Below are 17702 nucleotides of genomic sequence, written 5' to 3'. Positions count from 1 at the left end.
CAAAATGCTGCTTCTAAACCCTCTGCTGCAGGTGCATTAATTTAATCTAGCATCACTTTGGAGACAAAGAACTGTTCTAATAGAAGAAAAGGAAATCTAGGTACCATGGTGATGAGGATCTGGTAAGATACTTAAGCAAACCAAGTCAAACACCTGCTACAATGATAGCAGGTGCACAACATTGGAATATGCAGCACTTCCCTATCAGAAAAGAGTTATTCCAGACAAGGAAGGAGGCATTATCTAAACCAGAACATCAGGGCACTGATGCTTAAGCCACATAAAGCTAGATGAATGGAATCAACAAGAGGTAATTGGCATGATGTGGGAAAATGTGTTGCTAGCTGAATGAGCTCAAGATGCATCCAATCCAGTAGCTCGTGTCTAAGATGTTTACCAAAGAAGAGCCTGGGAGAGCATTTTAGACAGAGTGATTTGTCTGTCTACCAGATTATGATAATTCTTCCAGCCACTCCTCTGTTCTTTTTAACTGTTAATGAAATATATCATTTTTGTCTCTGAATGGAATTAATAATAAGCAAGTCCATAAGTAAGTGCATCTAAAACCAGACAACTTAACCTACTCTGGACCTATTGCAAAGCAACTCTGCTCATTAAAGAGACACTGGCATCCACATGAACATTCAAAGTAATCACTATAAGGATAAACCTTAGCCTTTTGAGTATTAATTATTAAAATTTGCCTATCTCTTTAATCCATCTTTGTTATTCAAACAGCATGTTTGGACTATGCTTTGAAACATCTGGATAATGAAAGGTTACAGATGCTGTGTCACCAGTGATTTAATTTTTAGCCCATTTTCCTGAGAAAACAGGGCTTATGAGAAAGCACTGCTGCTCAATTTATGCTTCTGCTCCTCTGTACAACACAGCTTTTAAGATAATTAGCACTTTGATTTTGAAAGAGAAGCAGAACATAATTATATTTCTACAGTTACAATAAAAAATAGGAAACAAATAGTGGAGCAAACCCCAAATTCATTACTGCAGAAAAGGACAGGGAAGCAGAATTTTGTTGTCCCACTTTTTATTTGGCAGCAGTGGTTTGGCCAGTTGCATGTTGTACTGGGGCAATTGGTACATGCATAGATCCAAGCCAGCCAGTGTTTTTTTGGGAAGGAGAAAAAGTGATGGAAGCACAATAGGCTTGATAATGAAAGTGGCAGTGGATTGTTCAGGAAAAGAACCTAAACATCAGGAACTGCAAGTTTCAATAGATTCATTGCACATGGAAAAAACATCTCCTGTCGAAAGTCAAAGAAAGAATGTGAGCAGAAGCAAGAGTGAATGTGCAACTTAAAGGGACAATTGTAAATGACATAAACTGTAAATTATATGATTATTTGACCTCCTCAGATTATATAAAATACATTTAAATTAATATTTGACTGAATATAAGAATCACCTTGTACGTAAAGAAATTGAAGGGTTTTTTGGTAAAAAATTGCTAATTTAACTTCTGAATTTTAACAGAAAATACAAATAACTTCTCCATTTAATTTATTCTCAAAATTGAGAAAAGTCATCTGATTAATCAAACACAATGAAGAGATAATTATTTTTAATGGTTTTGTACCTGTTGCATTTTTGCAGTGTCCAAGGATTTCACAATTCTGCTGAAGTGCTGAAGACCAATCTCTTCTAGTTGAAAAATAGCTAGATAACAGATAACTATCAAAAGATACATACATTTAAAATCCAGCAGGCAATTCTAATAAATCTATACTCAATATACTAAATAAACCTATACTCAATTCCAATAAACCTATACTATACCTAATAACCCTTTACTCACCGTACTATGTGATTTAGACTGTTACCTTAATTTTAAACAGTTTTGATAGTGAATTTTTCAACACACTCTGTTTGGGTTTTTTTTTTCAGAGAGGATAGCTCTTACTCTTCTGGTACAAATTCATAGTTTATTACACATAACAACATTATCCATAACAAAAAATCAAACATAAAATGTAATAGTTCTAGTATTTACTTTGTTTTTTTTCCCCAAGTGACCATATTGCCTAAAATGTTGTAACCTTTGTTTTTATTTTGAATTGGAATAAAATCAAGTTTTCAAATTGTGACATTTGAAACCTGAATCTTGCACCCTGTATGGCAAGTACACAGGTCAATGATCTTAGAGGTCTTTTCCAACCTAAATGATTTATGATTCTATTCTATGATACAGGAAGAGTCACAGTCAGTACTGTGAAATTTTAGTAGACCTGTAAATTTCATGGGCTCCTGTATCAGCTTTCACTTGTCCCCACTCATTTTGATCAATCAGGCTTCACTTACAGTGCAGTGTTTTAGCTGCCACCAACCTGTAATGGTAAAATCAGGAAATTCTGACCAATGTGCTGCAGCCAGCTCAGTGTATCTTTAGGCTTCAATCTCATGTGCTTTATTTCAGCAATGTATTTAATCAGTCTTAGCAGAATATACATTTATCTCCCACAAGCTTTATTAAATTCAAATCTGCTCACACATAGCAACAGCCTTTATAAGCAGCTTTGATCATTTAAGTGTCAATGCAGCTTGGCAAAGGGAATCACAAGCAGCTTAAAAAAATGTAAGCCAATGACCTTAGACTCTCAACTTGTTGATAAAGGAAAATATTCTGTTCCTACCCTCTGCCTATGATTAATGGAAGCTTTTGAGTGGACCACTCCTGACAATCCAATTATAGCATCACTCAGCTTAAAGGTATAATTTATGTGCCCCAGACAATGAAAAACATGGCTCTGGAGAAATGGAGACAATGAAGCATTACCATTCAGAATAAACTCGATACACTAATAATTTCATCCTTGACAGTTCAGGCTCCCTTTTGTTTGTTGTTGATTTAGATTTCTGTACTTTTCCAGGTTGTGACAGATGCGACCAGAATTGTAATAAAAATGTACTAGTTTTTAAAAGATAAAATGTAGATATATTTATATTAGATACATTTCTTTGTATTTTTCAACCACTTTGAATTAAATTGACTTTTAAATACCCACAAAGATTCAGAACTTATCTCACTTAGAGAACCAGTGGCAGAGGTATTTGTCATTCAAACTTATTTGGGGACTTGACAGATCAACCTCAGCATGTATGTATTAAATAAATAGCAGAAAATATTTTTTAAATTAAGTTTTCATGTACTTCTCAATACTCAGAATAAATTTGGGAGTAGTAACTACCGTAATTAACTGGGTAGATACTATCAGATACAGTTGTATCAGAACTGATTCTAACCAAGTAACTAATAAAATGAAAATAATTGACCTCACTCCTGGAGATGGATGGTAGTATCTTAAGTTACTTGTGGCATTGTGATAGTCAGTAATGAAGAAACCCTCATGTGGATATAGACAATTGTGTCTGAAACTGTGAGGTGTGCTGTGTTCCTCAGCACACAGAGCTTTGTTACACATTTTTGTACCTGAATGGCAGAGGTACTGGGTTGCATAGAAAAGAACATTTTTTAAAGGGATGGTTAAACTTCCAAGATGCTTCTTCCAGCCACTGATGCTATTTTCCAACTGCATCTTACTCTTCTTAGGAAAAATTTCAGTTAACACCTGAAAGATTTCAGACTAAATAGCAATTTCAGATTTTGGACTTCACATTCATTAGGACATTAGAAAAGGTCCTGTACATCACACTGCACTAGACACAATGACAGTGCTTCCAATGTAATCTAATACCAACACCTACACTAGTAAAATTATATTTTTTGAAGTTTTGTGGTAAACACATTTGGTATTGTAAAGACAACTTACCTATGTAGAGATTACGTTCAGAAATGAGGCAGTATCTCCCATCCTGAACATAAAAGGCATTGACCACCACATCCAATATGGATTTATATTCTGTGCATCCTGCTAGTGTATCCAATACAAATTTCTCTTCTGCCACATTAAGAGTCTATAGAGATACAAATTTAATAATGATTAATGTATTCTGGAAAGAAAATAATTTTTGTGTGCAAAAAGTACAATTATTTTGAAGTAACTGGAAAACATGAACAATGAACAGCAGTGCCTTAGGTAGGGCTGCTGCCCTTCTAATGATATCAAATAAGGACAGCCCTAGCAAACTAATGGCCCTTGTTAAGTAAAATGTAACTTTCTCCAATGTTAAGTGTTCATTTTACCTGCTGACATAAGCATTGAGTTAAATGACCTTCATTGTGAATGTCAGCAGTTGATGCAAAGAAAATCTGAAGTCTCTGAGCATGAGCTGTGATTAACTTAGTCAACAGTATGAGAAAGTTTCAGTAAGATTTTGTTTTCCCTCAGGAAACCTCTTCTTTGTGGGTGAAGTCTGTGCTACTTAGGGAGACTTAACTGAGGGGAGAAGCCAGACAGAGATTATGGAAAAAAACTCTTAGCTGCTACAGAAACTCAACTTTGGAGAACAAGACTGATTTAAGCTAAACCAGTGAGTACCAGGATTCTTTTTAATGCAGACTGTTTCTTATCCAGCTAATGCTCCTGGTCACTTGTAATGTTCATGCAGTATCCCAAGAGAACAGGAGAGTGGGATGGTCCCTTCCTTCTGGATCCTACCCCATAAACCCTTTAAAAAGTCTGAATGCTCCTCAACTTTACAGCGAGTTTCAATCACAATAAATAGCTATGCAATATCTGCTACTATATGAGATAAACTTCTAGGATGAACAATCTTTAAACATTGCAATAAAATCTGAGGCCCAGACCAGTTTGTTATTACATGAATTGAAAACAGCCAGCTGAGCTGTGACAAAATGACAAACAATAATGATCCTTTGATTTAAGGAGATTAGACAAGAAGCCAAGAAAAAAGGCTGAGTGCATCTTCTGAGAATGTGTAGTCCACGTTTGATGCATGATGTCTCCCAGAGCTCAGAGGTGTGGGAACAATGGAACTGCAATAATGCATCAGATGAGATATTCACCTTGCCTGGTAGGTTGTCTGCAGCCCTCTTGATTGCTTTATTTCCCTAACATGATTCATTGCTAGTTTGTGGATGTTATTAGAGGCTGTTGGATGGAACTCTGTGAGTTTTCTGATGAGTGACACTATACAGAGCTTTGAGATCAAGCAAATATAAGGCAAACCTTTAAAATTACCATTCTAATATTTAAATGTAAAGAATTATGCAGAAGAATTCAGTGTATTTTATCAGGTTGTCATTCAGAGCAAGAGTAATTTTTTTTCACTACTCCTGTTCAAAACCCCAATTTCATTCCTTTTAAGTTGTGCATTGTCACCAGGAAAAATGAGGAAAGATTGAAAAAATCTTAAATGTGCAAAAAAAAAAAAAAAAAAAAAAAAAAGAAAAAAAAAAAAAATAAATGGAAAGTATGTACTCCATCTTGCTAAGGGGGGATTCTTGTGAGACACAGTTCATTCCAAATACACCTTTTATGGATGAAGTTTTATTTAAGTTCTTTATGAAACTAACAAAGAAAACCCAAAAATCTAAGCCCCCACTAAATGATGAAATACATATATATATGTATATGAAACATATATATATATGAAATACATATTTTATAGATAGATAGATAGATAATTTGATATGAGATCTCTAAGAATATTTGATATGAGATCTCCAAGAATTTACTAAATAAGGCAAAAGCAAACCTAAATAACTGAATAGCAAAGTCAGAGAGGATGTAGTTCCATTGAAAGCAGTATTGTGACATTTTGAATCTAAAACAATTGCTCCCTTGAACAAGTGGTGTTATTTATGAAGAAACTACAGAGAATAGTAGCTCTGTTAATAAACATTCTAAAACTGGTCAAGCCTGTTGGAAACAAGCCCAACAGAAACTCTCTCAACTGTCTCTGCTAGAAAGTTAAAATTTCAGTTGTTTTCAAGACCTTTATTAGATCAGAATCTCTGCATTCATGTTCTGTGTAATTTGATATGAAGTGCTATGCCAAACCTGTGCTTTTCAAATGTACTTTGCAGAGGAGGCCAAAAGTAGACAAACAGGTAACAACAGGACACCACTTGTGCCCAAATAATCTCCTATACAGTGGAGACTACAGCATAAAAATGCACCTGCCTGTCTACATTTACTCTACTACTCTGAGTTAACAACTCACTCAGAAGTGTTAGGATGAACACCAAAGCTCTTGCTCTTGCTTACACCTTGAGCAAGAATGTACATAGCCACTACATGGCCTTGAGACAAGCAACAGGGTGACAGGAAGAGCAGCCTGGGGACAGCTGTGCCTCACAACATCAGCACTGGCTGGCAATCCAGAGGACCACAGGACAAAATGTCTTGTCATGAAACATAATCAGCTGAATCAGCTTTCAGCACAAAAAATACCAAATGTTCTGTTTCTACATGTAAAAATCAAGACAAGTTGAGCAGGCTGCAGCTGTGTCACCTCAGGAAGTGATCTCATCACTACTCACCTAAACAAGACTGGGCAGGAGGAGTGCTTGGACAGGAAATCCCAAAGGTGAGCCAATTGTTGGTTAAGCCCTGCAGATAATCTAGTGACTCAAAACCTGAGCCACTGCTGTAAACCAGTTAGGATACTCTCAGTAGAAAGTGCATTGTGTCCTCTACAAATTTCATCAAGGACATTTACAGTTTATCTGTATGTCTGAAATAATAATGGCTTTGGGAAAGTAATGTGTTGGGTAGGGTAATTTCTAGCACTAATTCCTAAATGCATTCTTTCTGTGGGGCTTTGTGCTGTGCTTTGTGTCAGTGGGTTGCATTTCAGAGAGGGTCAAGTGATCCTGTAATGGTACAGTATGACAGATTGTATGTTTATAGCACCTTTTGTGTGAGGTTTTCAAAACACTTTACTAGCATTAATAGTATTTAATGAATTGCTTTTGGCTAATATAATTTTTGTACATGCAGGAACTATGGCATGGAGCAGGTAAGATATTTGCCCCAAGCAACACACTAAGTCATTGGTGCCAACAAGAATTAATAAACACTAATTTGTGAGCATTTATTCTGTCAGAACAACTTTTTACCTTTTTAAGTACATTTTAATCACATATTTTTCTGAAACAATTAACAGTTAGCTAAGTTTGCAAGTATGTCTGAGCCCTTCAGCATAAGGAAGACCAGATAATTTACAGGTAAAAGTAACACATGCAGTGATCATCTTCTGTTCATTGAATATTAAAAATATCAGAAAACAAAACAGATCTTGAACAGATACAAATATCTGACAGTATTCTCTCTATGGCATCAAAATCCATCTTTTTCTGATTGCTAAGTGTTTAAGTTGTACAAAACCCCTGATTCTGTCTGAATTTATCCTGAATGGTCCTGGTGAAAAAATGTAATTCTTGTCTAATTATCTGCGGATTGATTGGTGTTACCTCCCCCTGTTGGGAAAACCCTAACACCTGTAGCCTGCTTCCATGGATGTATTTTTCCTGCTCTCTGACACACAGCTGTAGCTGGGGATCAGTCAAGTTTCCTCAAGGAGAGAAGAGACTGGGTAAGAAGGGCTTTGAACAAAAACAACTTTCAGCATGGGTTAATACAAGAAATAGCAGGAATTAAATGGAGAAATATCTGCAAAAGGGAAGAATTTCCACCATGGGTGTATCATAATAAGGCTGGGACCTGTTTGAAGGTGCCAGAGAGATCAGAAAAGGAAAGAAAAGCTCTTCTCTCTGGAGTGAAAAAAGGAAAGAAATACCAGCCATGCTCTGTTTGAGACTTCTCAGGCTAAGGATATAATTTAGGTGAAACAAACATTTTAGAAAGAAGATAATATTTGATGAAAAGATAAAATAGCTTTCACCTCCTGAGAGAACTGTGCAATAGTATGTAGTGAACTTGTCTTCTAGGAAGAACGTGCACATTTTGCAGATATAGCCTGATTAGTTTAGAGTGCTTCAGTTATCAGTGCTAGTCCTCTCCAAGGGTCTAATCAAAATGCTGTAAAAATGAAAGAAAATATTCCTACTGACGTCACCAGGGTTTGAATCAGTCACCAGAACCCAGTATTCTTTCTCTCTCAAGTCAGTGGGAAAAACCCCTGGGATCTTTGCACATAAGTAGGAAAATATCCTGCTTCTACTATTCACCATCTATGTTGCAGTCACAAGCCAGTATTTTTCATCTAGAGCAGACAGCGCTGACCAGTGCTGTATTAAGAGATACAGGGAACATTATTTTCCCTTGTACTTAATATTAAACCCAGAACACTGCAGAAAACTGAAATTCCATCATTTCCTTAGAAAGATCCTAATCTGCATTTATGTCAGTAACTAAAAATACAAATTAGACTTTTATAATTTAGTAGGATTTTTATTGCACCAAATCTAACATTCTTGCATTACATTGTCTTCATGTCTAAACCAATGACTTTTGACATTTGAGGATTTTACTCCCAGTTGAGTAAAATCAGTTGAGTGGGCATGTGTGAGACACAGCTGAACCAGCACAAACGAGAACTCTGAAGAGTTGTGCCAAATCACACCATGTTCTTGTGAAATGGGAAGCTCATAAACATATCTTGCTATCAGCATGAGAGGGGTAAAGGAGCAGAACAGTGAATTTGGGGTGGCATTCTGGTTTCACAGAAATAAGCTCTTGTGTAGCTGGGATGTATGTAGGAAAGTCAATATGATGGGTCTGATCCTGCAGCTCTGATTGAGGCAGATAATTCCACTGAAAATGAGGTATGTGCATAGAGAAAGGCACAGACACTGCATGGTAACTCCTGTGTTAAAATCTGTCTCTTGTTATCACAGCCAAAGCTTGATTCTGACAGTCACAAGGAAGAACAATACCTGGGACACTTCACTTAGGTACAAAATTTAATCTTTTTTCAAAATGAACAGATGCAGTCCATTCTTATAAAAGGTCTGATGAAATGACAGCCTTTTGTACAACAGGCACTGGATGAAAGATGTCCTTTGGATATGGATCATTTTTGATAGATTTAAGTGAAGAATACTTAATAAAAAGAAGGGAGTTTAGTACACAGGAATGAAAATATTATCTGGACAGCATCAGTCTGATAAAAGAAGCATTAAAAAGCATTTAGGAAGATAAACAAGGAGAAGTAATCTGGCCATTCAAATGAAGAACAACAGGAACAGGGTGTAAATTTGAATGTGATATATAATAATTTAAAGATCTGAGACAGACTAAGGAATTATTTTAAGTTAATGTGTTATTCAGGATAATTCAAATTGAATTCTGTTTTAATAGCAACAAGGTCACAATATTGAAGCAAAAACATTTAACTGGACTTATTTGTTTTTAGGAGGTTTGAAGGAACGATTCTTTGTGATTGAAAGTGAGGGTTCGTTTGTTGCAATTAGGAATCATCCATCATACTGCTAATGAATCTGTGGTTTTATTGAAAATATTTGCAGTGAAAAATGAGTCCAATATTATGTAATAAAGATTGTAAATTACAGTACAATAAACATGAAGACTGTAAATAACTAAATTACAACTCAAAGTTCCTGGAAGAACATAAAGTCTGATCACTCACTGAGAACAATAAACAGAAATTCCTTTTATGATGTAAAGTTTACATGTAGCAGAAATAAAATAAAGGGAGTTTAACACCTCTAGACTGATTTTGATCATAACCTTCTAATTAGAGGAAACTGTGTTATTAATCTCCCATGATTCAATAATTAAAAATCCTTCCATATTTTATTTATTTTTCTCTAAAACATAAGTCTAATAATCAGTGAGTTTTCCTAACTCAACTTTTGTACAGAAGCCTGAACTAGAAGTTGGAAGATAGGAACTGAGATTTGAAAGTGTCTTTCTTGCTTCCTGAGTGGCCTGGTAGAGGTCATGTTCTCTCTCGACACCTTGGTTTTAAACACTGACAGCTCCCTGGCACTCAGCAATTTGTTTATGCATTTCCATCACACCAAAAGAACATTCTATCTTTATACATGCAGTGGTTCAGACAGACCTGAACTATTGTCCCAGTAATAGTTTACCTTTCTTTAATCTCACTTTCTTTTTTTTTTTTTTGGCACTAATTTTCTGATTTCCTGTTTGTACATTGAAACACCGAGTGGCTGCAAAGTGCAAGGAGTGAAAAATGTATCCCAGTGGTTATTTGATGTGGTATCTTCTTGATCTACCTCAATTACAAAAATGTAGGGAAAGATGGGTGCTTTTTTCCAGCAGCACACAGGGATTAGGTGTGCAGCCACTGCTGCTGTAAATGAACTGTGTAAAGCTAAATCCCACATACAGCCAGGAAAAAACCTCTGGAGAGCAGAATCTAATGCCATCATTTCCTACAAATAAACTGCTTTTCTCATGTACACCAAGGTATGTACAGGGTAGTGCTGCTACCTTTGGGCAGCCCCTCTGCAATATACTCAGAAGCAGAGTGTACAGCCAAATGTTTTCCAAAGGGATTTCTGTCCCAAAGCTTGAAATAAGATTTCCTACACTGAGAGAATATGTTCAGGTGGAACAGGCATTTGAATAAAATTATAAAGATGCATTAAGAAGTTAAAATGATCAAGAGGTTGATTCTGCTTCTGCTGAAGTTAATGGATAAACTCCCATGTTATTTGAGAGGAACAAGTTGAGAGCAGCTCACATGGCCTCACACATGTAACTGATTTTTGACAGGAAGTTGTCATTTTTTCAAGTTTTTACCTAACTATTGGGAAATATTGAGTAGTGTCAAACCAAATGCAGGGAGACAGCTGGGAATGTATTTTCAAAGTGGCACACAGGGGTCAGCAGTGCCTTACAAATTTTGGCCTTTTGGTTTTCTTATAAAAATCCATGCACATTTTGCCAAGTGAAAAATAGCCAGTTGCATGTGTTTTATGTGAATTTAAACTGTAGCAGTGAACTCCCCTGAAGATTCTGTGTGCCCCTACCATGCCCAGTCCAGGGCTAGCAGAACTTCCACTACAATACAGGGTGAGCCTGGGACAAGCCTTGCTGGCTCAGTGTGGGAGCTCAAACTGAGAGAAGAGAGCCTGTCTCACCTGTCTTCTCTGTGGCATCTGCCTCTTGGAAAAGAGAGAGAATTCTCATTTGATTGAGGTACAGTAGAGATTGGAACTGAATGGGCAAGGACTCTGAGGTGAGCAGAACAAAGAGGTGAGCAGGACTTGCAGCACAGAACAATAGACTGGAACCAACCACTTGAAGAGATGGAACTGGAACAGCTTAAATAAAGAGACCTGTAAAGTAAACTTGAGGGTAAGAGAAAGGACAGGGATAGAAAAATGACAGAGCATAGAACAGAACTCAGTTTATCCTTCTGTGCCATCCACTCAATATTTATTAGCAGAGTATTCCAAAACTCTACAGTGCAGCCATTGTGCACTGTCAAAATATTAACATTTCTACACAGCTTTTATGAAAGACCAAAATATGCTATTTCACATGATCATATATTTTGACTTTCATTTTAATTATTTATGTAACCTTATGTGCATCTAGAAATTAAAAATAAAATTTGCTGAAGATTGACTATGCTTCAAACTGTTGTCAGCTTTGCAGCAGCAGAGTGAAACCAAAAGAAACCTGTTGGATTTTGATCAGAATATTCAAAAATGACTGATTGTATACTTAGTAAAAGATACAATATGAAAATCTATTAACTCCTCCTTACTGTCATTTGCAAAGCAAGTATATTTTCAACCCGATGGCTTCAACCCAATTTATTTCTTGCCTCTTTCTTATTTTTATACATTCATATTGTAAAGTCCTTCATTTTAAAATACAATTGTTTGCCCACTTTCACTTCTTTTCCTGTTCCTCAGTTCACCAGCTATTTTTATGGCTTTAATTTGCAAGGATTCCCACAAGAATGGTCTCCTGCAGTTGGTAAATTGTTGACAAGGATATTTGGATCAAGACAGATTGTGCCTTCCAGACTCCCTCCTGCAGCACTGCATCCAACTTCCTTTCATAACATATTCCCATTTATCATGTACACAAATAAGAACCCTAAACTTCAGCCTAGGATGCTGACCTCACTCTGTGACATTTTCTTCTGGTTGTTGTCAGTTTAATTTCAACAGTGCAAAGACAAAGCTTCAGCACACTCATGCTCCTTCTTTCCTCAGTTATTGGTTCTATTGCCACCCTGTTAGTCAAACCCATAACTCCAGAGGTCATTTTTCATGCAGATTACTCCCCAGGATATCATCACCAGTTTATGTGCACATCTTCTTCACTCTTTTTGAACAGTATATTTCAAATAGTATTTTCCTATCACTTCCTAGCTAAAATTCTAAGGTAGTGTCTCAGAATTTTCTATTTTATTGAAATAAGTGTCTCTGTTGTGGGTTTAACCAACCCCATCTGAGTAAAGCAGCCATCTGGAATGCTACTGTGAAGTTCATCCTGCTAGTCCATTGATTTGACCCACTTACTCCACCTACCATCTCACAGTTGATGCTAGCACATAAAACTAAAGCTGCCTGTCAAGATGCTTCACAACTCAGTTCCATTCTGCATTTCATTTCTTACTCTTTACTGATGTCTTTCCCATTTCTGATCAGCCAAGGATGCCCATCCCTTAATTTCCTTTGTTAGATTTCCAAAGGAGTAATTTTGTTTCATTTCAATCAGTTCCTACATATACTTATATTGCTCTTAAATCTACTTTATTCTGACAGAAGTTTTGCTCTGCACAATGCCCTTGGCTCCTGGCAGTTCAGGTGACAATGTGTGGCTGTCAGAGGTTCTTATTTTGAGGATCTGGCACTTGACAAGACTGGCATCACTGCAGCCCTGCCAGTGGGGTGCTGAACTCCCTTGAACACGGTCTGGAATGACTTGTGTGTACTCTCTTTTTATTGTGAGGGAAATAATCTAGCCCAAAATTGTTGGTTTCACCAGGAACATCCCCAGACAGATGAACAATAGGCTAAGGAGGATATTTTATGGAGGCCATCAAAAAGTTGTCAAAGAACTAAACAAGACATCTCAGATCCCACATTAGAAGGACACAAAGACTCTAAACCAATAAAGATATACACCATGAATGAAACCTACAATGTTAACATCTGAATGCACTGTAGGGGGATGGAAAACTATTAAAAGAAAAGAAGAGAAGATTGTAGAGAAGTCAGCTGTGATATACTGCACACATAAGTCAGCAAATAAATAAATATAGAGCTGTGTCTTGTAATTACTTAGATTTGGTCTCTTGGAATCTGACTCTCCTGATTTCTTTTCTGGTCAGTAGACAACTTGAACTTTGCTATTCATTATGCTGCTGGCATGACACAAACAGGTATGAATCTAGTCTGTGATTTAGAGCCAGGCTGTTAATCAAGATACAAACTGAAGGAAGTTTCTGCATGGATTAGTTAATATTGGCTAATTGGTTAAGTTACCAAGCCTGGGAATCATGTGTACAAAAATGCTACAACATTTTTAGGATCATATGCCTTTTAAGAAACAGAAAAGAAGTAAGTGAATTTTTCATGATGAATTTTAATCACCCATTTGATACTGAAACAAAGCTGAATTTTCTATAAACACAGACCTTACTTTTTACTTTCTTTGATAAATCCTGTGTAGCAGGTGTCCAAAAACTAGCCCAGAGAAAGATTGTGGCCTTACTTTGGCCTCAGCTATCCTCCTTGTCCTTCCCCTTCTGAAAGGGTTTATTATGAAACTTTATATTCATATTTCTCTAATGGAGTTACTGGAGTTTTGTCTTTGTACCACTTTTCCTGGGCTGAGAAGAAAAATTATCTGAAGACTCATTTTTATAAGAATTTATTTTGGCAGCAGTGGTAACTGAATTTACCTGCTCTCTGCCCAGTGAAAAATGACTATTTTGAAACTGGATCAGTTCCCTGATGCAATTCAGAATATGAATCACAAAGAATTATGCCAGTACTACAAGGCTGGAGGGCAGGAAAGAAGGGGCCTGAGTGGCAACTGTTGGAGAAGGCAAGCACCCAAGGAATGGGTGTGCAGCCACTGCTCAGCCCCAGCTTATCACACCTCCACGGTTCTATATTCTTTTAATAATTTGTATTTATGCAAAATCAATGCAAAAGACTATCTGACTGGAATAGCAGTGGTTTCTACTTACTGTCAGAAGGGGAAACGAGCACTGGAGCCTCATGGCAGTGTGGAATCAGGGCTCCAACAATGCCATTTGACAACAATGGCACACACAGACAATAGCAGCCTAAACAACATTGCTGTCTTCTATGGTTTGCTAAAGCTGATTCACTCCAGTAGCTGCCTCAGCACAAGTCAGGGTGACACTGAGGACAGAGACATGGGAAGAGGTGACACACTATGGTCAGGAAGGGATGGGAACTGCTTCAGCCAGAACAGATACAAATGGGAAAAACATGGTCTGGTTACTTGCAGTGTTAAATTAGATTCTGATGGCTGGTTTATTGTCACTGTCCTTCTATCCCACTGTTGTGGTGGTCACTTATGTCCTCAAAGCAAGAATACCTGATCCTGTGACTCAGCTTCTGAACTGCACTTGCACATACAAATGGGTGGTGCTGTCAGAAACTTCTGCTTGGAAGGAAGAAAAGAATAAGAATCTTCAAAACAGCTTAGTCAGAAGTGGAACAGAAGTTTTCCTATGACTATCTCATCAATTTTAGAAGGCTGTTGCTTTTTTTTTCCCCTTCCTCTTGTTGCTATCCAAGCAGTTTTTCAGCCTCTCTGATCTTTACTGCCTTGTTTTCTGGTGATAACCATAAGAAATTTGGACTTTACTCATGAACGAAAAATGTCACTGTAAGGGAAATCAATGAAAATTACAACAACAGAAAACAGATACCTTTGCATTTAAAATCACACAGTAAAAAAGTAAACTGTGTAAGATCAAACAAAACTTAATATACCTGCAACAACACAGTTGATTCATTCAAGAAATCCTCCACACTCTGATTCTCAGGGTTAAACTTGTTAAGCTGTTGCACTATTAGTGCAATAAGTTCTCTGTGGCTGACCATCTTCACCATGGAGAATCCTATAAATACAGAAAATCATTATTTTTTTGTGCCTCCTTCAGCTGTGGCATAATGCATGGTGATAGGCTCATACAGAAGTCACACTGCAGTAATGTGGAAGAGAACATTTAGGTCAAACTTTCAAAATCACAGTTACTCAGAACAGCTGACAGGAGAAATGAAAATACAGTACAAACATTGAGAAAATAGCAGACAAAATTACATATTGCAAAAATCTCAAAATATCTTAAGGATAAATGTTACTGTACCAAGTTAATTGACAAAATATAATTAAAGATAATATAGAAAAAAGCATGGATTTTTGCCTGTGTGCATACAGATCCTACTTAACACACTGCTCTTCTCAGTGAGATGCATCAGAAAGCAAAATTTTAGTCTTAAATTTCATCACATGTTGCTGTAGACAGCCTGTTTTTCCAAATCAGCAAAAGAACAGGAACAGAGAGGAATTATAAGGAAGCAGTGACTGTTGGTCAGCAGGCTGGGCCATGATCACAGCACTTCAGGGGTCTGGGCCACTGCCAAGGCCTCCAAAGGCAGAGCAGTGGAGTATTTATGTTTGATGCTTTGCTTGTGAAATGACTGGATTTTGGCTATCTCAAATGAAGCCTTACCCATATGTCTGAGAATGTGTAGGACTTTTTACCTTGATTTTAATGTTCAGATGACAAGAACTACAATGTTCCTACACACACACGTCATTGTGTATGAAAGACCAATGACAGCAATTATCAGGCCTGAAAGTCATTAAGCTGGTTTATTAATGGGAAAAAATGAGAATAAAAGTAACTTTCCATGGTGAAAATAAAAATGAAATTTTGAAAAGAATTCTTGTATTTTACATATCATCATATTTTGATGTCAGAAAAGAATGCCTGATCCAGATGATTCATTCCCACTGTTGTAAACATAATTCATTTCTTGCTTTTAAATACTGTGATAACATTTCCAGACACAGTGGTATTGTACTCTGCCTTTCAGCACCATCTTACTCAATAATTGCCTAAATAGCACTTTTCATTACTAATCTCAAAGAAATGAAAAAAAGAGTTTGTCTGTGATTATGTTCAATATATCTATTTAGGTACCTGTTATGATCAAGACAAAATGTCCAAATAAAATAAAAAAAGCCCACCAAAACAGGGTTGGATTATGACAAGGGATGGCAAATACAGAAAGAGGCACCACTGTGCAAGGGAATCTCTGTTACTCCACTCCTCTGAGAGTAATTTGTTTCTCAGGTAAGAACCTGCCAGGGTTCTTACACTCACAAGGGATTTTGGATAAGCGAGGGAGAAATATCTGTGTACTTCAGACTGAGTCATAATTCAGGCTCCAACAGCTCTGCCAGTAACAAATGCTTTTTCTTCTGGCATACCAGTAAGAAATATGAGCTCTCCTGCTCTGATATGCACGCCTCCCCCCAAATAACAATCATTAAACCCCAAAACTGGAATGTGAAAATGAAGATGTGTAGTAATGCCTTCGGATCTCTGAACATACAGAGGTTCTTACTAGAAAGGACCCCTCTTCTAATTAAAGAAGCTGCTATTATTATTGTCAGTGTTTTAAAACATACACATCAGGAATAAAATGCTTTTGGTATGACATGCATCCTTATTTTCACACAATCGATTAGAAAATGACTCCAATTATTATGTATAAAAATGATATAAATTTGTACTGTGTATAAAATGGCAGAAATTTTCTTCCATTATCTGCTGTAGATTTTAATTAAAGGAGGTGAGAACCTGACTTAACCTTATTTTACAGTGGAGCTTGGAGATATTTTGAAAGCAATTACATAAGATAAAAGAGTGGCCACAATTGTAGGAAATTGTTTCAATGACCTGAAAGGTTCTTTCAGGTTTTACATCTGCTGCCACGTTCCTGGCCTAGAAAGACTGTGCCTGCATTTCCCCTAATGAAAGCTGTCCTTCTTAAAAAGAGCTGAACTAAGCCTCCCTGCAAAATTCAGACAGATCAGATGGAAAATTTGCACTTTGAGGATCTTAATTTTAATTTGCATGTGTTTCAATGTTTTGCACACCTACTGCAAGTGTTTTCCTTAACATGACGTGGTATTTTTTATCTCTTATCTTGCAGAACTCCACAATTACAGAATCACAGAATTTCTAGGTTGGAAGAGACCTTCAAGATCATCGAGTCCAACCCATGTTCTAACACCTCAACTAGATCATGGCACCAAGTGCCACATCCAGTCTTTTTTTAAACACATCCAGGGATGGTGACTCCACCACCTCCCTGGGCAGACGATTTTTCTGTGAAAAGCTTCCTCCTTAAGTCTAGCCTGTAAATTAAATAGTTATTGCACAAAACCTTCTGCAAATACGTTGTGTTATGTTTATGAGGTGGGTTAGCAAATGGACGCCAAGGCTGGCTACTTGCCCAAAATTTCAGGGAGCAAATCCCAGCAACCCCGTCCACAGTGGTTACAGTGGAAATGATGAACACCTACTGAACATGAACGCTGACGGAGGGCAGGTTCAGACGGGATGTTAGGGAGGAATTGTTCCCGGTGAGGCGGGCAGGCCCTGGCACAGGGTGCCCGAGCAGTGCCCCAGGCCGGGAGCAGCCCGGGACAGTGAAGGGGTCCCTGCCCACGGCACGGAGGAGCCTCACGGATCCTTCCTACCCCAACCATTCTGTGATTCTGTGTTTGTGTGAAAATAAAGGCACGAAGGAGCCACGAGCCTGCCCGGGGCTCCCGCCACTCGCA

At 37.4% G+C, this 17702-nt stretch overlaps 1 protein-coding gene across 1 annotated transcript in view; it reads right to left on the bottom strand.

Moving 5' to 3' along the window:
- Positions 1-17702, bottom strand: part of CFAP99 (cilia and flagella associated protein 99) — a 51195-nt gene that overhangs the window by 33289 nt on the left and 204 nt on the right. Inside the window, exons 2-4 of the mRNA XM_039723904.1 lie at positions 14834-14961; positions 3789-3933; positions 1598-1692 (exon numbers count right to left, since the gene is read on the bottom strand). Coding sequence (XP_039579838.1) covers positions 1598-1692; positions 3789-3933; positions 14834-14961 — 368 coding nt within the window. The remainder of the gene's footprint in view (positions 1-1597; positions 1693-3788; positions 3934-14833; positions 14962-17702) is intronic.

The sequence above is a fragment of the Passer montanus genome, unplaced genomic scaffold (genome assembly GCF_014805655.1).
Source record: "Passer montanus isolate IOZ18808 unplaced genomic scaffold, ASM1480565v1 scaffold51, whole genome shotgun sequence".
Lineage (NCBI taxonomy): Eukaryota > Metazoa > Chordata > Aves > Passeriformes > Passeridae > Passer > Passer montanus.
Note: the sequence above shows the minus strand (reverse complement) of the source record. Positions and strands in the feature narration are given on the sequence as shown.